At 39.0% G+C, this 23624-nt stretch overlaps 1 protein-coding gene across 3 annotated transcripts in view; it reads right to left on the bottom strand.

The window, feature by feature from the left end:
* The window catches only part of SSR1 (signal sequence receptor subunit 1), a 42745-nt gene that overhangs the window by 12485 nt on the left and 6636 nt on the right, over positions 1 to 23624 (bottom strand). The window contains exons 3-8 of one of the 3 annotated variants that reach the window (XR_009211386.1): positions 20482 to 20569; positions 18231 to 18493; positions 15675 to 15751; positions 14854 to 14932; positions 12372 to 12465; positions 6316 to 6564 (exon numbers count right to left, since the gene is read on the bottom strand). Coding sequence is in view for 2 of the 3 variants with exons in the window: in XM_032141085.2 (XP_031996976.1) it covers positions 6497 to 6564; positions 12372 to 12465; positions 14854 to 14932; positions 15675 to 15751; positions 18231 to 18493; positions 20482 to 20569 (669 nt within the window). In the remaining variant the exon portion in view is untranslated. Of the gene's footprint in view, positions 1 to 4191; positions 6565 to 12371; positions 12466 to 14853; positions 14933 to 15674; positions 15752 to 18230; positions 18494 to 20481; positions 20570 to 23624 lie in introns of those variants that run through there. The other 2 variants (XM_032141084.2, XM_032141085.2) reach the window with 2 other exon arrangements.

The raw sequence follows: 23624 nt of genomic DNA on the forward strand, positions 1-23624 counted from the left end.
GTTACTTATTTTTTGAGACAGTCTCACTCTGTCACCCAGGCTGCAGTGCAGTGGTGCAACCTTGGCTCCCTGCAACCTCCACCTCCTGGGTTCAAGTGATTCTCCTGCTTCAGCCTCGTGAGTAGCTGGGATTACAGGCATGCACCACCACACCCAGCTAATTTTTATATTTTTAGTAGAGACGAGGTTTCACTATGTTCGCCAGGATGGTCTCAAACTCCTGTGACCTAAAGTGATCCCCCCACTCCAGCCTCCCAAAGTGTGATACTAAGTGCCATGTGCCTGCCAGGGGTTTTATAATGAAGTTATCCGATACAAGCAGTGCCTCAGAGAATACAAAATATCAAGCAAATCCTAAGTGTTGAAGCTAGAACACAGGTGAGTGCACTCTGTGCATTACTGAGAATGTGCTCCCTGCCAAAAGGCTCCTACACCTTATTCCAACCAAGCCGGAAACAGACCAAACATGAGGAGTGGGTGCCTCTGCGCTCCTTGAGGCTGTTTCATTACAGATAACAAGGTTACCTAGGGCAGTTGTGAAGATGAAGTGAGGATGCGTGTGGAAGGGCAGAGCAGATGCTTGATGTACTCAATCTGAACACTACTCTTGACCACAGTATTTCTCATTCTCCTTTGTGAAATGCCTTTAGGCCTTAAGCACCTATTTCTATAAATGTTGGGTGATCAGACCGATATGGTTTCTGAAAAAACTGTTCAGAAATAGACTGATTTTCTTTGGGTGGTTCAGTCTGATGCTGAAATAAATTGCAAGATGATTTTCAAAAATAACATGAACCCCCAACAGCTTCACTGAGAAATATGGAGCCTCTTCAAACATGTTTTTAAAAAGAACTGGATGTGCAGCTGTAAGAGATTTATTACAAAACAAAAACTCCCCTTGCCAGCCGTATTACTCTGGTTCATCATTAAATCCAGTGCCAGCCATATTACATGCCCATCTTGAAACTTTTATCCTTTAGTTAAAAAAAGAATACTATTTAGCTTACATATTCAGAATTTACCTACTACCCCACTACATCAAAGTCCATAAGGTACCATATACTCTTCCCCGCCCCATGCTTCATGGGATGTTATTACAGTATGGTGCTTTACAGTGAAAATGAGCAGTCACTTAAGCGGCTTACTGAGAGCCAGGCAATGTTCTAAGCAGCTACACACAGTAACAACCTTAGGAGGCAGGCACCAAAACCTGAAGCATCATACAACTTGCCTCCAACTAACGGGGGATCTGGGATTCAAACCGAGGCAGCCTGACATGAGCGTTTCCTGTTTTGTTTTGTTTTTTCTCTTTTTCTAAGTAAAATCTAGGTTTAAGGGAAGAATCATTTATAATAACACTGAATTAAGTAAGGGTTTGTAGGTCACAGAATCAGACTATTTAGGGCTGACACTTCAAGCATATCTCAATTCACAAAAAAGCACATTGAGACTCCAAGGATGAGCTGCCTGCCTTTGCTTAGTGGCCAGGGCACTGTCAAGACCCAGAGGTCTCCTAATTCCCACGCTAGCACACCATACCACCCCTTTGTTCAACCTCACAGAATTGCCAATACTAGCCTATCACCAGGAATACTTATGAACCATACTAACGCACATGGAAGAATGGCAAATGAAAACTGGCCCACATTTTCTTGTTCCTTCTTCAAAGAGTAATAGGGTTCTACCTAATTGTGAACTAGAAGCTAGGCATGAAAAACAAGCCAGATAGCACAGCTCACAGTCCAGCGGGAGATGTCAACAAGATGACAGACAGGCTGCCATGGGTACTGACAGAAGTCTACATAAGGGACAGCAGGGGAACAAAAAAAGGCACAGTCAAAACATCTTTGACTGCAATTTGGAGACTTTAAACAAGGATTATCCTTTCTACAGGTATACTGCATTTTTCTTTTTAATGCCTCACTGTGCCTATTAAGCAAAATCCATAATATAACACACCAGACAGAAGCCTTACCCTGCGGGCCGGGTGCAGTGGCTCACACCTGTAAGCCCGACACTTTGGGAAGCCAAGGTGGGTGAATCACTGGAGCTCAGTTCGAGACCAGCCTGGCAACATGGTGAAACCCCGTCTCTACCAAAAATACAACAAAAAAATTAGCCAGGCCTGTGGTGTGCGCCTGTGGTCCCAAATACTTGGAAAGCTGAAGCAGGAGAATCGCTTGAGCCCAAGAGGCAGAGGCTGCTGTGAGCTGAGATCATGCCACTGCATTCCAGCCTGGGCAATACAGTGAGACCCCATGTCAAAAAAAAAGAAAAAGAAAAAAGATAAAAGCAGCCTTACCCTGTAATGTTAGTTCTAGTACTATCTGGTTCTATAACCCAAGAGCAGATACTTCACTCTCACCTTTAACGTGAAGATTTATCTTTCAATCCTTTAGAGCTTGAAAATGCAATCAACCCATGAAAGTGTTTTTAAAGACCATGATTCTGTTCATCAAGGAGACATTTACAGGTATGTCATTAATAGAAATTGAAAAGGGTATTGTGGGTAACTGAATTATCATAGATACAATACAGCAAGTATCTATGGTATATTCATTACTGAGATGATTTGAACTTTCCATATTCAATATGTAACCTTGAGCAAGCTACTTAAATTCAGGTTTTGTCTATTCCATCTACAAAATGGGGACAGTATCACCTTCCTTCAGTGAGCTGTCGTAAAGGTGTGTGATATGATGACTAGAAAACCAATAGAACAGAGCACGTGATTGATGAGTTCTACTGGTATAAATGAGTTCCCTTCCCACTTTCTTAAAGTGCAGCAAAGTGGTACCCAAACCTAAGAGCTATTATCCGTAAATAATTTCAAAATCTAAAAAAAAAACAAAACCTTAGAACCTCAGATGATATAATTAACATAAAAGCCCAGGTTTCTGTATAAATGAAAAGGGATAAAAATTCATACAAAACCCATTAGTAACATTCATAAGCACCCTAAATAAATTATTTAGATATCTGCAAGTCAGCTGCAAGGTGTTCTTCCTCCTCAAATATCCTCTAAAGATGAGCTTATAGACAGATTAACTTAACAGTGAAACCTAACATTCCACCAGTAAGAATCTTGTTTGTGTTAAGCTGCTCTTTACTAAGTTGGAGGTAAGAGTTCAAAGTAGAGTTTTACTTAAGAAAATTGGGGCAAACATTGATTTTAGTTCTACAGCTATAAAATGATGCCATTCAAAAAGTGAACACTGGGCTGGGCACAGTGGCTCACACCTGTAATCCCAGCACAATTTGGGAGGCCAAGGCGGGCGTATCACCTGTGGTCAGGAGTTCAAAGACCAGCCTGGCCAAATGGCGAAACCCCGTCTCTACTAAAAATACAAAAATTAGGCGGGTGCGGTGACGGGCGCCTGTAATCCAAGCTACTCAGGAGGCTGAGACAGGGAGAACTGCTTGAACCCGGGAGGGAGAAGTTGCAGTGAGCCGAGATCGCACCACTGCACTCCAGCCTGGGTGACACAGAGACTCCGTCTCAGGGGAAAAAAAAAAAAAGTGAACAGTGTATGTTCCATCTGTTCTATATATGAAAAGTATTATGGAAGTACTTAAGTATATCTGAAAATGTTTTTAAATTTAAACATCTAATTTAGGAACTAAAATACAGGGTCTAGTCTTGGCCAGAGATGGTATGTGTCAGTGAGTTTTAAAAAATTATTTCATTATTCAAATGCACAAACCAAGTCAATTTTCCTTCATATCAAGGGTATGGATATCACTGTACTACAAGATGAATGCTATATATAAGGCTCGCCTATTACTGTATTTATCTACTGTACCTCGAAAATAACACATCATTAAGTAAAGGTTGCAATGTTATATTACCACCATTTACTTCTCCCCAACACAGCCATGATACAGTTCTAGGCTGATGTGCTACAAATGCACTTTTAAGGCAGTAGTTCTTCCATATTTTTTAAGGTCTAAATTTGCCCTTTCCTCTTATCAAAATCACATTTTCTGAAGTTACTTGAAGTTAAAAACCTTATCACTATCAAGTGAAGCTTCTTTTCTTCTGATTTCTACTTTACTCCTTCCTTGAGGCTTCTACCTCTGAGGTCCCATTTCCTTTTCCTCTCCTGGGACAATGCTTTAGAGGGTGGATTAGCCCTGAAAGTCACCAGCTATGTAAGACCATGAAGTAAATGAGGAAGCTATACAACCAAAGCGAGATCCATGCTTTATGAACACATTATTCTCACACATCTGCGGACAGGTTTGATACACAAGATCCTTAAAGTCATTTTACATATTCTGAAACCAACTTGTTCAAAAGATGAATTCTGAAAACATAGTTGGTGTAGCAAATGAATATATCAAAACAAAGAAAAACTTCATCCAAATATTTACATTTTAAAAAGACATTTAAAAAATAGGCTACTTATTAAGTGTGCTTGAACAAACCATGTGTGGAATTGAATTCCATTCATTACGGAGTTAGTTTCTGCTAAATACTTACTGATGCTAGAGCAGACCCCTGGCATCTGAGGATTTAAGAGTTCAACTGTTCTCAATCTATGCTAAAAAAAAAAAAATAAAACATGACAAATAATAAATTCTACATTTCCGAGGCACTAATTTGAACTTCAGAAGTGGGAGGGCTGATATGTAAGGCAAGTTATTTAGGAATGAAGAGGGCTGGCAGCTGTAACTCAGTGTGGTTTTGCAGCTGCCTAAGTTATTACCAGGTATTCCATAAAACTCTCTAGAGGCCATTTACATTTTGTAAATTCTGTAATTACACCTTACTGTATCATGCCCTAGTAGTTTCACAAACTTAGATATTCACAAAAATGTTTTGGAATATATTCCTTGAGAATGTGAAGGGTCTCCTATATTACATTAAACAAAAAACCATGCAGTTACTTAGAGCTCATAGAGCTTTTCCAAGTCAACTCCTGATCATAACAGCCCAATTAAAAACTCAAACACTTTATATTACAGATATAGAGTTTATAATCCAGCAATGCCAATATAGGTAATTTGATATCTTAGCCCCTATTTGCAAAGTGATTAACAATTATACAATAACTTCTATCTGCTTTGGCTCAGATGTTTAAATATTTAAACAGTTTGGAAAGACTTTTTTCTGTGTGTATTTTGTTTTGTTTTTTGTCTGTGTGGGCATGAGCACAGGGGAGGTTATACTGAAAAGGAGAATGAAGAGGTTCAGGAATTAAAGAGCCACTAAAATTTGACTTAACATTTTCTTATAAAATATATGTGGGAGAATATGGCTTAAAGACAAGAGGGGGAGAGCCTCTTAACTGTTCATACTATTTTACTTCACCCTCCATCCAGTCTGACAATAATGCCAAACTTAATCTACAATCTAGGGCAAGAGTAACTCTGTAAGAGGATTTTATGAAGTACAATTTAATTTTGGTTCCAGTCTTATGCACTTAAGAACAATTTTTGGAATCTTTCAGATTAACTAAAAAGGTTATATCAACAAGCAAAACTCCCAAAAGATTAGGTAAGAAAAAATTAGTTAACTGCTTTAAAAATATCCAACTCACTTTCTTCATTGATTAGGAGTAATTGGGAAATATCTCTGTCCTGATGACTTGATTTTCTGCTTAGTCTGTGGACCAAAGCAACTTTTCTTTAAAAAGGATGCTTCTATTAAGGAGAGAAAAATTCTCTCTCAAAACAAAACAAAAAAATCTACACACAACCGAGTGAGTAGGTCTAAAATCACTCCAGAGCTACCTCTAGGTCAGAACTAGAGCAACAATGGACAACACAACACAATTTTCACAAACGTACTAGTTTCTTTTTGTTAAAAAAGGGGGTAGGATTAGGTTTCATATATTAAAGTCAGCAGAAATTTCATGTTTCACAATTTGTTGCCAGAGAGATCCCCAAATTCCTTGAATCCACTGGGAAGTTTTCTGAAGGTGCGCATTAAACAGTAGCAAAATACTGAAACAATTCTATTGCTAAAAAGCAGCTACTTCTGCTTCTGCCTTTAGAATACTAATTGTAATACAGCAACAACAACAAAATGCTAATTTGTGCCATCAATTGAAATTTCAGCTATTCCAAAAATTGTTTTCTTTAAAACTTTTCAAGGCACGACATCAATCATCATAGTGGGTAAATATTAACTGAGTTTTGGGGGAAAAAATCAGAAAATGTCAAAAAGGAAGAGACAACAGCATTATACTTAGTATTCTAAAGACTTGTTTCAGGTAGTTCAACAATGATTCTGGTAAGACCAACTGCTCACATACATACACACGCACACACAAAGATTTTAATGGTTTAAAAAAAAACCAAATTTGTTACTTTAGAAAAATGAATGCAGTGCATTTTCAGCAATATTATCGCCACAGACTCTGATTGCTCAGTCCACACACAAGTAGTAGTTGCCTTCTATGGTGACATGGCTTCTCTGCACTAATTCCCATCAGGCCGAAAAATATTAGAGCAGGTTAAGTAAAGACCGAATTGTTGCACAAAGGAACATTTACTCATCAGATCCCACTGATCTCTTCTGTGCCCGTTTCCTGGGCAACCTTCTTGGTGAAGCTTTATCTGGAAGAAAAGAGAAAGTTTTAAGCTTGCCTATTGTAAGTATATTGAATTAAAAAGACATGTAAAAAGTATTTACCTTCAACTTTACGACTAGTTACACACACATGGATGAATACCATCTAATAATGAATGCCTCCTATCTAGCTCTAGGTTTTAAAAACAATCTTCAACATAATCCTTTCAAGAGGTAACTCCAATTAAAATGAAATCGTTTTGCAATTAGGGTGGGTAAGAGATTTAAACTTGGTTATTGTACTGCTGAAGACACTACGCAAAATCTTGAATTCTATAACTTAACCAAGTTTATACATGCATAAGTAAACACTTAAAAACTGTTTAAAAGGTATGATAGTGACAGCTCAAAGAGACATGCTGGTTACAAATTAAAGATTTTGTATTTACAAATGCAGTCATGCAGTTTGCATAATTTTTCGGTTTCATAAATTTACCTGGAATAAACGAATAAACGAAATTAGTATTTCAACGCTAAAACAATTCTATGCACACAAGCTGTATCTCCTATGTTAGATTCTCAGTAGGGTCTATTTAACAGAAAATACATTTGTGGTGGGTTTTTCTACTTCCATTTGGTAAGAGGTATCATGTCTAAGTTTCTCCAGAAAGTGAAAGCCTAGATGTATCTTCCCTCTATTATTGTCTTGTCTTACTTTCTGGGGGATACTTTACAGATTAGGAAGATTTTAGAATAAGTTAGAAATTACTTGTATAATTGTTTCTGTATTGATTTTGATTGGTTTTGCATTCATTGATTTCGTATTGATTTTTTTGGTATGTTTGTATACTGTAGAATAAGTTAGAAATAAAAATCATTTTTTCCAGTTAAAAAAAGTGAAGAGCTAGAAAGTGATTTTCACCAAAGTATGGGGCTTATCTGTAAGCATTTCATAAAATGGAAAAAAAAAATCTGTTCAAAAAAGATCTCCCACCCCCAAAATTATGAGATCACCATGCCTAGAAAATGTGTAAATGTTTATCAAGAATATTTATTTTTTTTGAGACAGAGTCTCACTCTGTCGCCCAGGCTGGAGTGCAGTGGCACGATCTCAGCTCTCTACCTCCTGGGTTTAAGCGATTCTCGTGCCTCAGCCTCCCGAGTAGCTGGGATTACAGGCACACACACTATCACACCTGGCCCAGCCAAGAATATTTAAAGACTACACATTTTGCTTCAAATAAATCTCCTTACGATTAAGGGCTAAGGCTGGGCACAGGATTACATGCCTGTAATCCTAGCACTTTGGGAGGCTGAGGCAGGCAGATCATTTGAGGTCAGGAGTTCAAGACCAGCCTGGCCAACATGATGAAATCCCATCTCTACTAAACTATAAAAATTAGCCAGGTGTGGTAGCACACACCTGTGATCTCAGCTACTTGGAAGGCTGAGGCAGGAGAATCACTTGAACCCAAGGGCCGGAGGTTGTAGTGAGCCGAGATCACACCACTGCACTGCAGCCTGGGCAACAGAGCAAGACTCTGTCTCGGAAAAATAAAAAAAGTTAAGAGCTAAAATATTAAGACAGAGCCTACGTATCACATGAAAACTGCCCTCACTTTTCAAGTGTGAAAAAAAACCCAGAAAACTGCTCTCACTACTTCATTAAGTAGGTTACCAATGGATGGTTTCAGGGGTCTTCAACTTACCTAAAACTGAGTTGTGAGTACAGACAAATGTTTATGATGAAGAAAGTCTAGAACTTTTATCAGATTTTCAAAAAGGTTAGACTAGGAACTACTGCCCTTACAGATGACCAATCTCTAAATAATTTTTTTAAATGAGCAATATGCTGAACATAGTCTTTGAGGATTCAAAAAGTACTCTAAGATTTAACAGCCATCTGTGTGAGCATCACTGTTATATGCAGATGTGAGCTGGGCATGGTGGCTCACACCTATAAATAATCCCAGCATTTTGGGAGGCTGAGGTGGACAGATCACTTGAGCCCGTAAGTTCAAGACCAGCCTGGGCAACATGGTGAAACCCCCTCCCTACAACAAATAGAAAAATGCAGCTGGACATGGTGGTGTGCGTCTGTAGCCCCAGTTATTTGGGAGGCTGAGGTGGGCGGATTGAGCCCAGGAGGTCGAGGATGCAGTGAGCCATGATCACGTAACTGCACTCCAGCCTGGGTGACAGAGTGAGGTCCTGTCTCAAAAGAAAAAAAACCAGATGTGTAGCTCCCATGACTTCAGCTACCACTGATGCTGTCTGTCCCAATGTTTCCAAATCTTGATTCACTTGTGCTCTGAAACAGAACTTTCAAATGTTTCCTGGACATCCTTATCTGGGAGTCCCAAAGGTTTTTCACACTCAACATAGCTAATCCAAACACATCTCTCCTCATCCTTCCATGCTTCCCTTTCCTAGATTATGGGACATTAATGGGATCAGCTTTCACCCAGTTGCCTAAGTTCAGGATGCTCTTTCATTCCTCCCTCACTAACACATCCAGTCATAAAAAACCCCATCTACTCCACCTGTGAAACCTCCTTCTACTCCCTTTTACTCCCATCACCACTGCCCCAGCTTAGGCCCCAGTGACTTCTGTGCTTTACTGAAATCACGGAACTGGTAACCCTGCTTCCATTCCAGCAGCTCCTTTGCAGTCCTCCACAAAGTGATCCTAATTTTTCCTTTCTTTTCTTTTTTTTCTCTTAGAGATGGGAGTCTCGCTATGTGGCCGAGGCTGGATTCGAACTTCTGGGCTCAAGCGATCCTCTTTTTTAACATTTCCAGTAGCTGAGACTACATGTGCATACCACCATGCCCAGTTTACCATAATTTTTAAAACACAAAATTGTAATTCCTCTCCTTTAAAGTGGCTCTCTTTGACCTAGGAGTCAAAAGTTGATAGCATAGCTCATAAAACCTTAAAGACTCCTTCTCACCCAACCTTTCAAGACTCAGGTCTAGTGCTGACCTCCTCCTGTACTCTTGTTACTTTGTACCCACCTTTCACAAAGCAACTGCCATACTGCAATTGTTTCAAATAGACAGCTAGCTCACAGAAGCAATAGAGAAAACAATTTAAAAATGGAAAAGGACCTGAACAGCCAATTCACAGGAAAAGAAACACTAGCCAATACAGTCATCTCTATTATCTGCAGGAAATTAGTTCCAGGACTACTCCCCCACAGCAACCCCACCCAAATCCAGGCATACTGAAGTCCCGCTGTCAGCACTGAGGAACCAGTGGATACAAAAGGCCTTCCCTGTACTTAGGTTTGGTATCCTGCAAAAACTGTGATACCTTTTTTTTTTTTTTTTAAATAGATTTTATTTTACTATTATTTCAATAGTTTTGAGGGACAGATGGTGTTTGGCTACATGGATAAGTTCTTTAGTGGTGACTTCTGAGATTCTGGTGCACCCATCACCCAAGCCATGTATACTATAACCAATGTGTAGTCTTTTATCCCTCACTCCCCTCCTACCCTTCCCCGAGTCCCGAAAGTCCATGATATCATTCTTACGCCTCTGCGTCCTCAGAACTTAGCTCCTCAATGATTTCCTTTCCTCCCCACCCCCACATTTTTTTTTGAGACAGTCTCACTGTCACCCAGGCTGGAGTGCCGTGGCACCATCGTGGAGCAATCACGGACCTACCAGGCTCAAGCAATCCTCCCACCCCAGCCTAGGCGCACATCAACACATGTATTTTTTTTTCATTCTTTGTAGAGATGGGGTCTTGCTATGTTGCCAAGGCTAGTCTCAAACTCCTGGGCTCAGACGATCCTCCTGCCTCAGCCTCTCGAAGTGCTGGGATTACAGGTGCGAACCACCACGCCCGGCCAAATATTGTATTTTTTATCTGCCTTTGGTTGCAGATGTGGAACCCACCAATATACGGAGAGTCAATTATATTGAAAAAATCTGTATATAAAGTGAAACCCGAGCAGTTCAAACCTGTGTCTTTCAAGAGTCAATTATGAATATGTGTAAAGGAGCTGAACCTCATTCTTAAAGAAATGCAAATGAAACAGTAAGACACTCATTTTGTATCATACCAACAGATTAAATAGGCAATATTGTGCATGGCTGAAAACATAAATTGGCACTACCTTTTTTTTTCCCCTTTAGGAGGGAAATGGCGTCCCTTCTATAAAAATTCAGTGTATTTAATCTTAGACCTAGTTACTCTACCTTTAAGAAGTTATCCTACAAATTTATATATAAGAATATTCATTACAATATCATCTGTAGGAGTGAAAAAATAAAAGTAACCAATATCCTTCCAATACAGAACGGGTTTAATCTATCATGACATATATATATATAAGAGAATATTGTCTAGTTGTTACAAACAGTTAAGTATATATGTAGTTACTACAAAGAGATATCCAAGGTATGAAAACTGAAGCTGTAGACAGCATGATGCAATTTGAACTAAATACTCACATAAAAACAATAGGCATGGCCGGGCGCGGTGGCTCACGCTTGTAATCCCAGCACTTTGGGAGGCCGAGGCGGGCGGATCACGAGGTCAGGAGATCGAGACCACGGTGAAACCCCGTCTCTATTAAAAATACAAAAAATTAGCCGGGCGTGGTGGCGGGCGCCTGTAGTCCCAGCTACTCGGAGAGGCTGAGGCAGGAGAATGGCGTGAACCCGGGAGGCGGAGCTTGCAGTGAGCCGAGATCGCGCCACTGCACTCCAGCCTGGGCGACAGAGCAAGACTCCGTCTCAAACCATGAATTTTCTATACATCAATAGGCATATATGCTTATAGATGTATAGAAAATTAATGGAAAATATAAACATAATACCATTTATGAAAAATAGGGCCGGGTGTGGTGGCTCACGCCTGTAATCCCAGGACTTTGGGAGGCCAAGGCTAGCGGATCACTTGAGGTCAGGAGGTCAAAGCCAGCCAGGCCAACATGGTGAAACCTTGTCTCTACTAAAAATACAAAAAAAATTAGCCGGGAGTGGTGGCACACGCCTGTAATCCCAGCTACTTGGGAAGCTGAGGCAGGAGAATCACTCGAACCCAGGAGGCGGAGGTAGCAGTGAGCCAAGATCGCGCCACTGCACTCCAGCCTGGGCGACAGAGCAAAACTCCATCTCAAATAAATAAATAAATAGCGTTAATGAAGTCGGGAATTGACTTATTTTTTCACTTCTGTACTATTTAATTTTTTATAATGAGGCTGTATAGCTTTTATAATAAACGTTTTTAAAATGTCCTTCTACAATTGAAGAAACATTTCTATATTCTTTTATAAAGATTAGTATTTTAACTGAATATGTAATAAAACTGAAATGTATCTGTAAAGTAAATTATCAGGTAATATTTTAGGTTTATTCTTTCAAGTTATAGTGCGTAGTTTTTCTAATAAAATGTAGTAAGAAAAACTGTTCCATTACTCATTAAACTTGACGTAAAATATTTACGTGCTATTTGAGAGCCCCCAACACTCTAGCAAAAACCATTAAAAAAATTAAATGCCTCACCTCTTCTACTCTGCACTGAAGCAACAGAAAGAAAAGAGACAGGAAATGGATTAGGAACACAGAAAATTCACACATTCATAAATAAGCTGCAGATCTGGAAGAATTTCTAAATTAAAGCATAAGAAGACTACACACTGAATAAACCTTTAAGGTCTTAATTAATCACTATACTAGATTCTACACAAGTAATGGAAAAGATGAATGTTAAATAGTACTGAAAAAGCTTTTTTTAAAAAAACTAAATCTAAGATATTTAATTTCCAATTAAGAGAAAAACTTCCCAGCCGAGTCTGTAAGAGAAAAACTTCCCAGCCGAGTCTGTAAGACTACTTACTGATTTGATTCAATGTTTCCTGAGGAATCCAACTCATGTCAACATCATTCTGACTTGATGTACCCATTTCTACTTTCTGTATGGGTCTCTTACGCTAAAAGAACATAAAGACATATTTTAAAGGAGTTCCATTATATCATTTACTTAATATTTTTTAAAAAAGAGTTGAGGTCTTGCTATGTTGCCCAGGCTGCCTGGAACTCCTGGGCTCAAGCAATCCTCCTGCCTGAGCCTCCCAAGTAGCTGGGACTATAGGCACATACCATCATGACCAGCTGTTTACTCTAATTTTTAAAACACCTATCAAATTACTTAATTTAAATATCTTGGTAAACAAGTTATATTCTCTTCCAGTCTTCCTAGAACATACTTCTACTCAAATACTTTATTCAAGGGAAGGAGAAAATCATGTCTAGTACTGATTATAAATAAATCTTCATCACATTTATTTTCAGGCTTTAAAGACCTTTCCCCTTGCTATAAAGGTTCATGTTATTGTACCACTGGTGGACCAAATAAGAGTATCTATTTATACAATGACATTCTTTCCCTTTAGGAATCAAATTGTAATCAAAGAATAAATTTATTTCTATATTCAATAAAACTCAGGATAACTGCTGATATGTTACATGCAGGCAGTTCCTGCATCGTAAGCTAAATACAATTAAACAGTTGGCACAGATAAAACAAAACGAAAACATAAAATCTTATTAATCTAACCACCTCAATTTAAGAACTTCAAACGTTCTCCCTAGAGTATTTACAGCAAAACTGCTAGAAAGTAAAAATGAGTCATCATTTAGCCTTGCTTTAAAAAAACCCCAAGAAACCAACAAACCTCAGTTTATCTACATAAGAAACAGTGTTAATTATATAATCCGTAAGTTAGAACCTAAGTACATGCAGAGATAACTTAAAAATAGTTTCATTTAAATGGAAGAAAAATGGAGATGCAGTTATACCTAATATACAAATTTACAGCAAAAATTCCAACCATTATGACAAGGAGGCAAAGCAAGTTTTAGAAATTAACATTTAAATACCAAGTATTTCTCTTTTAAAGAGAATGAGCTTATTAATAACAGTCATTGTTAATTTTAATATAGATTTGACTGCCTGACTTAAGGCTTAATAAATAATCGCCAAAATGATTAGCAACTGTTTAGGGTCTAATGGATTATACTAACATATTTGATAGAATTTTTTATATTTTCCTACTGAGAGAAACAGTCTAGGTTTTGTTTTTGTAGGCTGGAGGGAAGGAAAGGAGGAGGGTGGTGAGGGAATGGGGAAGAGGAGGGAAATAAGGATGTAGTACGGAATGAATCCAGAATGAGAACCATGACCGTGGCAGACCCTAGGTGTTACCATTTTATTACTCTAACCACAAAAACAGAATTTTGACTTATAGAACAAAAATTTTGACTTATTAGTTCTTTTTCCAATGAAAGGACTCGTTTATTAATTAAGGATTGTTTCTATAATTAAGAGTATTAACGCAGGCTGGGTGTGGTGGCTCATGCCTACAATTCCAACACTTTGGGAAACCAACATGAGAGGACAGCTTGAGCCCAGGAGTTCGAGACCAGCCTGGGCAACACGGCAAAACCCCGTCTCTACAAAACATACAAAAATTAGCTGGGTGTGGTGGCGTGCACCTGTAGTTTGACTACTCAGGAAGATGAGGTGGGAGGATGACTTGAGCCCAGAAGGCGGAGGTTGCAGTAAGCCAAGATCGTGCCACTGCACTCCATCCTGGATGACAGAGCCAGACTCTGTCTCAAAAAAAAAAAAAAAAAAAATTAAACAAAATATAAAAGCTAGGTTACTTGCAGATAAAATAGCATACCCATTAAAAAGTATAGTAAACAGAACAATAAAATCTGAGTTTAGGGAATAAAAATTCTAGCTTTAAGAGCTACAATACCAATCCAAAGGTAAAGATCACTCTGGAGGGCACAAAGGACACTAATTGTATATGTGTATGAAAGTCTAAATGAGGCCAGGCGCGGTGGCTCACACCTGTAATCCCAACACTTTGGGAGGCCAAGGTGGGCAGATTGCTCGAGTTCAGGAGTTTGAGACCAGCCTGGGCAATACGGCAAAACCCTGCCTCTACAAAAAATTTTAAAATTAGCGGGGTGTGGTGGCATACATCTATGGTCCCAGCTAACCGGAAGGCTGAGTTCGGAGGATCACTTGAGCCCAGGAGGTCGAGGCCACAATGAGCCAAGATCACACTACTGCACACTCCAGCCTTGGGTGACAAAGTTAGACTCTGTCTCCAGAAAAAAAAAGAAAGAAAGTCTAAATGAATCAATTTACATATCCACGGCTTCAGGTTTTATTTTAAAAAGGTACAACAAACTTCTAAGTATACAAACCCACAGTGACGGTATGAGGCCGAAGAACTAGATTGTGCTTAACTTAGTACTTAACAACTTTTGAAACACGGCTGTAAGAGGTGTTCATCCATAATTACCTTTCTAGATTCTAGGAGTTGATGAAGGCCAACAATAACCAGAAGCCCCAGACCAGCAAGGAACATATACATAAAGATTCTGGTATAAAAGGAGAAAATATGAACTGTCTTTAATTCAGAGGAAATACCACAGCTAATTACAACTATAATTGTAACACATGATAGAAGCTTTCCAAATAACTTGTGGGGAAAAGGAATAAAATGCTTCGTATTCAACTTAAATCCAGACAGTTAAGTTTTATAAATTACCTTTAAGAGCAATTAGTCAATAAAAAAACCTCTATGATTGAAAACAGCATTACAATTTATGCTCTATTCAAAAGCTCAGTTTATAAAATAATTGCATTAGCTTACATCTGCCTGGCATATTACATTATTTTGCACAATCCAATTTAAAAATTACCGTAAGTGAATTATATGTAAGTTTAGAGTAAAATAAGATTCATCATTCAGAAAGAACACTTACATTTTTCAAGATAAAATCTTCTAACTCATGTCTTCAATAGTAATTTCAGAGGCACGAGACTTAGTTTAGGCTAGTGAACAGTTTATAAGCATGAGGTAGAAAATGTAGATGAGAGGAAGGACAGAAAGCCAATACTAACTTTTAAAGAGATTCTTCCATCAGTTTCAACTATCTTTCCTAATTTGACTTTAATAGTTATAAGAATCATCTGAAGTATGAATGAATATTGTAAGGATTTCACCAAATCTATACAGTTCATTCCACTGTCAACATCTAAAAAAAATGCTGAAACAGGAGCAAGCTTTCCAGTCTTTACGAGTAAGATCAAGATCTATATACTACAACTGTCACTTACGTTTCTCCATCTAACCCATCCTCTCTTTCAATAACTGTAACTGTTTGATTGAAGACTGCATCTTGGAATACATTGCCCTGTTTAAAAGAATAAAATAACCAGAAAAATCTACATGCAATAAAGGAAAACATGTAGTATTACTTAAAACAGTTAGTCTAACAGATTGAATATAGCCTTCCCATCACTTAGAAGACTCAACAAATTCACATGTAACTGCAATATTCCGTGTCAGGGACTCAACACTGTTAAACATTTTCTCACATAAAATAAAAAGTCTCTGGGCTAGGTGAGGTGGCGTATGCCTGTGGTCCCACCTACTGGGGGGGCTGAGGCAGGAGGATTGCTTGAACCCAGGAGTTTTGAGTACAGCCTAGCAAACAGCAAGATCCACACCCCTTAAAAAGTCACCAACTTTGCCAAAGTTGTCCCCTGAATTTTCTTCTGGGGTAGGGGTGGAGGTGTGAGGACCGAGAAAGTAAAATAAAAATGAGATAAAATGTGCAGAAAGAAACAAAGCTCACAGCATTCTTATGCCAACAGCTTTACCTTCTGTTATTTGCAATCCTTCAAAACAAGGAAGGAAGGAAGAGTACAGAGGCAGCTGCAGTAGCAGGTCATTTTAAGAACTAGATCGGAACAAAAGTTAAATTCATGTTCTAAAATGACAGTGGTGATGGGTGCGGTGGCTCACACCTGTAATCCCAGCACTTTGGGAGGCCGAGGCAGATCACCTGAGGTCAGGAGTTCAAGACCAGCCTGGCCAACGTGGAGAAACCCCCTCTCTACTAAAAATACAAAATTAGCCGGGTATGGTTGCGCATGCCTGTAATCCCAGCTACTCGGTACGCTGACGCAGGAGAGTCACTTGTGCCTGGAAGGCAGAGGTTGTGGTGAGCCGAGATCACACCATTGCACTCCAGCCTGGGCAACAAGAGTGAAAACTCCATATCAAAAAAAAAAAAAAGACAGTGGTCTGGAAACCAATTTCTTCATAATAAATGGGATGGTCACTTTAGGTATGAAAATATTTTTATGTTGCGGTCTTGAAATAATTTTATCAGTTCACAATTTTAGTTTTCAAATGCATTAGACTCACTGGAGCAATACATAGCTATTCTTCACAAAGGTAGTACGTTGTCAAAACTGTCACTTATTGCTAAACTGTAATTATGTAAGTTTTACTTCAAGATCCTTCAATTTGCATTCCTCTATTGATAATTTCAGGAATAATACACAGATAAAAAAAAAGTGGTAGAGGTGAATTTAAAAGAAGGAACTAAAACTACATATACCTATTGGATTAAATTTTATTCTACTCAAAAACAAGGTAAAATCAGTAATTCTTTAAGCTACTTAAATAGAGTTAATAACTGTAAGTTATTATTTTGAGGACAGGATGAAAATACTTCCTTCTCTCTACTAAGTAATCAGGAAAAGGAAAACTTGATTGCAGCACTAGAAATTTAACTCAGACATAAGGTAAACATGTTAACACCAGGGTAATGAAAAGGTTGAATTAGCTTCCAAGAGAAAATAAAATTTCCTTGTCTGAAAACTTTTTGACAAAGGAATGGTTTAGATGTGCTCTCATTTAAAGGAGGAGCTATTTCTACTAGGTTTCTCTCATTCAGTCATTGATGACTGATATATAATATATATATTAAAAATCATAAGGCATCAGAGCTTGTATTAGGACATTTGGTTCTCCTAAATCAAAAACTAAATGATAAACCTTGCTGCTAAAACTACATTGAAAATATATGGTTCTATTTTACCTGTGAGTATATAAAATGATGGGAAAACAGTTATAGACAGTCTTTAAATTTACAAATAGAAGTAGTAAAATGGGCAAAATGCAAGCAACAAAAGGAGGTACAAAACAAATTATATGACAGATAATTTTTTCTTTTTTTGAGATGGAGTCTCACTCTGTCACCCAGGCTGGAATGCAATGGTGCGATCTTGGCTCACTACAACCTCCGCCTCCCAGGTTCAAGTGATTCTCCTGCCTCAGCCTCCCGAATAGCTGGGATTATAGGCGCCTGACCCCAGGCCCAGCTAATTTTTGTATTTTTAGTAGAGACGGGGTTTCACCAGGTTGGCCAGGCTGGTCTCGAACTCCTGACCTCAGGTGATCCACCCACCTCAGCTTCCCAAAGTGCTGAGATTACAGGTGTGAGCCACAGTGCCCAGCGACAGATCTTAACATCTGAATAAGCAGTAGACTCCATTGTGTGTCTTACTGCTCCTTAACATTAAGATCAGGTTCATAGCTTTACTTACATCTCCATTTTCACTTGCACTCCCACACAATAGCACCTTATTCCCCTTATCTCTGGTATGCATCACTTATCAGCATGTTCTAGTGCCTGTTTTCATCTATCTCCCCCACTGGATTAGACTTGAATAAGAAACAATTTATCTTTGCTTCCCTGGTGGCTATCACAGGTTCAACCACAAAACAGGCACCTGAATGAATAGATGAATTCTATTAAACAACATCACCGTCCCCACCCATCTCTAACTTAAATAAAAAGAAGGTTTAGAGGGTCTTACGTTCAAATCTTTGTAGTTCAGATTGATGACCAAACCAAAGGGTCGTCCGCCCATGGGCTCTGCAGGAATGAAAGAGTACTCAAAAGTTGCCTGTCTCTGGGGTGGCACTACAGTGTTCAGAGGAAGAGCTGTGAAATTCTGGATATAAAACTGGTAGTCCTGAGGATAACGGAATGAGGCATCTAAGGATTCAACAATAAAATCTTCTGTACCCTTGTTGGTAAAGCCTACCAGGAACTTCACAATGTTATTTGCTGGAAAATCTGAGAAACAAAACAGAGACAAGAAAATCAGAACACATGGAAAGAGCACAAAATATTTAAAAAGGCATTACTAATGGATTCTGGCACCCTTTCATGTGGACTTTGGTGTCAGAATCCCTTCCAATAGAGCACTCCAGTCACTCACTAACTAGAAATTGATTCAAGTTGCTGTATAGGCTGAAACCCTTTTGTCTGTATGCTAGCACTCCCACATAAGCATTCAAATAAGTGTCTCAATTTCAGACCAGATCACATCCAAACCATGTGGTAAGAAAAGAGTTGTGTATTTTTGGCAGTGAAATAATCAAGCAGCAGGGTTACATGTGTTGGTGAAGTCACCTTCACCTCCAGCTTAGTGTTATCTGTGCAGATAAATAGAAGAATGAAGAAAAGATAAAGTCCAAGAGTTTCATCTGAAAACTAGTATCTGTTAGAACATAAAAATTAATCAGGCAATCCCCATCCACATTAAGCAATTAATCAAAATGCAAATTTGAAGGTTAAGACCCAAAGATGTAGCTACAAAAATGGAAGAAAAAAAGCATAATAAAATTATACTTCCTACAGGCATAAAGTTCAAAAGCACATGAGAATAAAACAGAAAATGCAAGACGACCAATAAAATTCATAATTTTCAATATTAAGTCTTCAATAATTATACTGTAGTCTACAAAGCTTAGTTTCACTGAGTACAGCACAGGCTGTGGGGTTAACAGATCTAGGTCTGGATCCTGTGTTCTCAAATCTATTTATGAACTGGGAGCCCTGACCAGTTTCTTAACTTCTCCAAACTTCAGTTTGACAACGACTACGCTTAGTGGGTTTGTTAGAAGTAAATAATACATGCCAAGTATTGAGAAAAGCGCCTACCATATAGCCCTCAATAAATTATCAGCCACAATTATTTTCTTTTAATAAAACCTAGGCACTGGCTGGGTGTGGTGGCTCACACCTGTAATCCCAGTACTTCAGGAGGCAGAGGCAGGCGGATCATGAGGTGGAGATCAAGACCATCCTGGCCAACACGGTGAAACCCCATCTCTACTAAAAATACAAAAATTAGTTGGGAGTGGTGGAGTGTGCCTGTAGTCTCGGCTACTCCGGAGGCTGAGGCAGGAGAATCACTTGAACCTGGGAGGCAGAGATTGCAGTGAGCTGAGATCACACCACTGCACTGCAGCCTGGCAACAGAGCAAGACTCCATCTCAAAAAAACAAACAAACAAAAAAACCTAGGCTCTAACCTAGACCATATTGGAAAAATTAAGTATCTCATTAATGGTTAACACTCAAAATGTGACAAAGGGCCAGGTGTGGTGGCTCATGCCTGTAATCCCAGCACCCTGGGAGGCCAAGGTGGGTGGATCACGAGATCAGGAGATCGAGACTGCCTGGCTAACACGGCGAAACCCCATCTCTACTAAAAATACAAAAAATTAGCCAGGCATGGTGGCACGTGCCTGTAATCCCAGCTACTAGGGAGGCTGAGGCAGGAGAATCGCTTGAAACCAGGAGGCGGAGGCTGCAGTGAGCCGAGATCACACCACTGCACTCCAGCCTGGGTGACAGAGCGAGACTGCATCTTAAAAAAAAAAAAAAAAAAAAAAAAGACAAAGTTATTTTGCTGTGGCAGTTTAAAAAAGTTTTGAAACATGATCTTTCTCAGGAGGCTGAGGCAGGAAAATCGATTAAACCTGGGAGGTGAAGGTTGCAGTGAGTCAAGAGGGGGCCGCTGCACTCCAGCCTGGGTGACAGAGCGAGACCCTGTCTCAAAAACAAAATCTTTGAAAAGGACAGTCAATTTCTAGTTAAACTAGGTAGTATTTACTTTTTCCCCTTAGTTTATTTTTTATTCTGTCTATATCATCTGCATATTCTCTTTAAATGCCAACAACATTACTTTACAGATATGGGTATTCAGATATATATGAATAAGCTCGTCATTTTAGAATTCCTACATCTGAATTAAAACTAATACTTCTGTATTACCTTCTCCTTTTACAAACAGTATAGTTGTATCTGCACTCGGTGAAGCTTCAGGTTCACCAGACACATCTTCTTCCTCTTTATCTTCTACCTAAGAAAAAGAACAATTAAGAGGAGATTACTATGGGAGAAAAAAAAAATCATTATTTAAAAATAAAGATTTGGCCGGGCATGGTGGCTCACGCTTATAATCCTAGCACTTTAAGAGGCCAAGGCAGGCAGATCACCTGAGGTCAGGAGCTTGAGACCAGCCTGGCCAACATGGCAAAACCCTGTCTCTACTAAAAATACAAAAATTAGCCGGGTGTGGTGGCATGTGCCTGTAATCCCAGCTACTCGGGAGGCTAAGGCAGGAGAATCGCTTGAACCTGTGAGGTAGAGGTTGCAGTGAGCTGAGATTGCCCCAACGTGAGACTCCGACTCAAAAAAAAAAAAAAGAAATAAAGACTTCACTTTATATTAGGAAGAAATATTGCTTCTCTACAGCTTTGCTGGGATTAGCAATAAGAATTTCATCATATCTCATTAATTAAAACAGAACTTTTGGAGCAGTGCGTCTTGAACAGTAATGTGCATACCAATTCTTTAGGGATGTTGCAGATCTAATTCAGGTCTAGGGCAAAGCCTATCATTCTTTCTAACAAGCACCCAGAAAATGCCAAAGCTGCTGGTATTCAGACTATATTGTGAACTCCAAGGTTCTAGAACAGACCTTGGTAAACTTTTTCTGTAAATGGCTAAATAGCAAATACAGCCTTGCAGACCATAAAGTGTCTTTTGCAACTACTCAACTCAACTCTGGGGCTACTGTGTGAAAGCAGCCCCAGACAATATGTAAATGAATAGGGCTAGATGTGGCTTGCAACCACATTTTGCCCACCCCTGCTCTCAAGTACCTTGTTAACAGCCTCCAGAGATTTCCATCCTAATTAACAAAATCTTCCTATGAGGATCAGTCACATAATTTTGAAAGAAAAAAAAAAAAGACTGTGACCAGAGATCTTCCTGGGGTGATAGAAACGTCCTAAAACTGAATTTATGTTGCAGAACTTGGTAAATTTACTAAGTGTATGTTTAAAGCAGATGAATTTTATGATACATAAACTGTATCTCAACAAAGTTTTTTAAAAATGTGAACAAATTTTATTTAAAACTTTAAACACAGTGCAGCATCATTTCTCCAGGTGTCAATATGGATTAGAGACAGTCACACCTTTGAAGTATCCAGACTTTTAATAAATTGAGATGCTTCAGGATGCCATCGTTTATTGGCATTTAACTTTTCACTTATATAAAATACTCCTTCCCCTAATAGATAAAACTTGTTAAGAGCAAAGATTATCTCATAATTTAAAAATCCCCCACCATCCAGCTCAAGCACTTAAGAGAGAATGCACTCAAACACTTGTTCAATGACTGTGAAACTGTGTTGTAAGTTATATTTTAAGTATCCTTAATGATTTCATTCATTTAGTAAGAGTAAGTTTCCACTTCTGAGAAAAGAGACCCGTAAGTAGGAAAAGAGACCAGAGACAGAGAGGCTGAAACCATAAATGACAAGGATAGAGAGGAACAGGGTATATTTCAGCAAGAGTTAAGAGAAATCCCTGATAATCTGATTAATGGGTTTTGGAATAAAAATAACAGAAGAAGTAACAAGACAACAGCTTGAATCACTGGAGCCATATCAAAACAGCAAAGAGTTTATGGAGATAGGACACATGGCAAATGATTTGGACATATAAAATGCGAAGTACTTATGGAGCATTCAGATGAAACTATCCTGTGAAGAGCTGGAAAAGAGCTACAACAGGTAACAACGGAAAACAAGAAATTAGGCAATTAGGTTGCTGGTGACTTTAGCAATGCTAGTTTTACTAGATATATGGGACCAGACCATGATAGAGAATAAATGTGAAGTGAGCAGAAGAGAAAAGCTATCCAAGTTTCTCTTTCAAGAAGCCACTGGTGTTGGTAAAGATAAGTGGGTGCAGCAAATGTGGATGAACAGTAAGCACATGTGTGGCTTAATAGAATCAAATCACTGAGGAGGATTAATGCCTGACATTACAAAAGGAAAGAATAATGTAACAAAATTCCGCAGGAAGAGATGAACACAGGTGGAAGGGTTAGCCTTAGAAGAGAACAAGGACAACTCATTATTAAGGAGAAAATGCAGAACGATGGGTGAATAATATATTTGGAAGTAGAAAATACAAAATCTGATAGAGTTCATGCTTGATGGCCTTCTTCACTTTCTAGCACTGAAGGCAATGTTGCTGCCAAGACTGAAAACTCATTTAGGAATTTAAACATGGCAAATGTTTGCAACACTGATTGTGGAAAACTAAGTAACTCATTTATCTTACAGCTATTCAGCAGTATAATGCTTAGTATCTGCTACTCGGTAAAACTCCAAAATATTACAGCTATTGCAAACAATCTCCAGAGGACAGTATAGAAATTGGTGGCACTGGTTGCCTACAGGGAGATGACTTCATGGCTGGAAGGCATGCCAAGGAAAACTTCATCATATACTCTGTACCTTGTAAGTTCTGAGCCATTTGAATATATCATCTATTTTAAATAAAAAATTTTTTTTTTGAGACGGAGTCTCGCTCTGTTGCCCAGGCTGGAGTGTAGTGGCATGATCTTAGCTCACTGTAAGCTCTGCCTTCCGGGTTCACGTCATTCTCCTGCCTCAGCCTCCCAAGAAGCCGGGACTACATACAGGTGCCTGCTACCACACCCGGCTAATTTTTTTTGTATTTTTAGTAGAGACGGGGTTTCACCATGCTAACCAGGATGGTCTTGATCTCCTGACCTCGTGATCCACCTGCCTCGGCCTCCCAAAGTGCTGGGATTACAGGCGTGAGCCACCGCACCCGGCTAAATAATTTTTTTTAAGTTAGCTAGTGTTATTACTACTACAGCTCATGTTTTAATAAAAATAAAAACAAAAACCTCTATCACTTCTATGGGGAGGACAAAAAAACCTTTCAGGAATGATGGCAAGGTCCATTGCGACCCAGTTTTACAGAGTAAAAGAATGAATAATCAACGGGTTAGAAAAGCCCAAGCTGACTAGGCCGGGCGCGGTGGCTCATGCCTGTAATCCCAGCACTTAGGGAGGCCGAGGTGGGCGG

Source organism: Hylobates moloch, unplaced genomic scaffold (assembly GCF_009828535.3).
Source record: "Hylobates moloch isolate HMO894 unplaced genomic scaffold, HMol_V3 SCAFFOLD_20, whole genome shotgun sequence".
Taxonomy (NCBI): Eukaryota; Metazoa; Chordata; class Mammalia; order Primates; family Hylobatidae; genus Hylobates; species Hylobates moloch.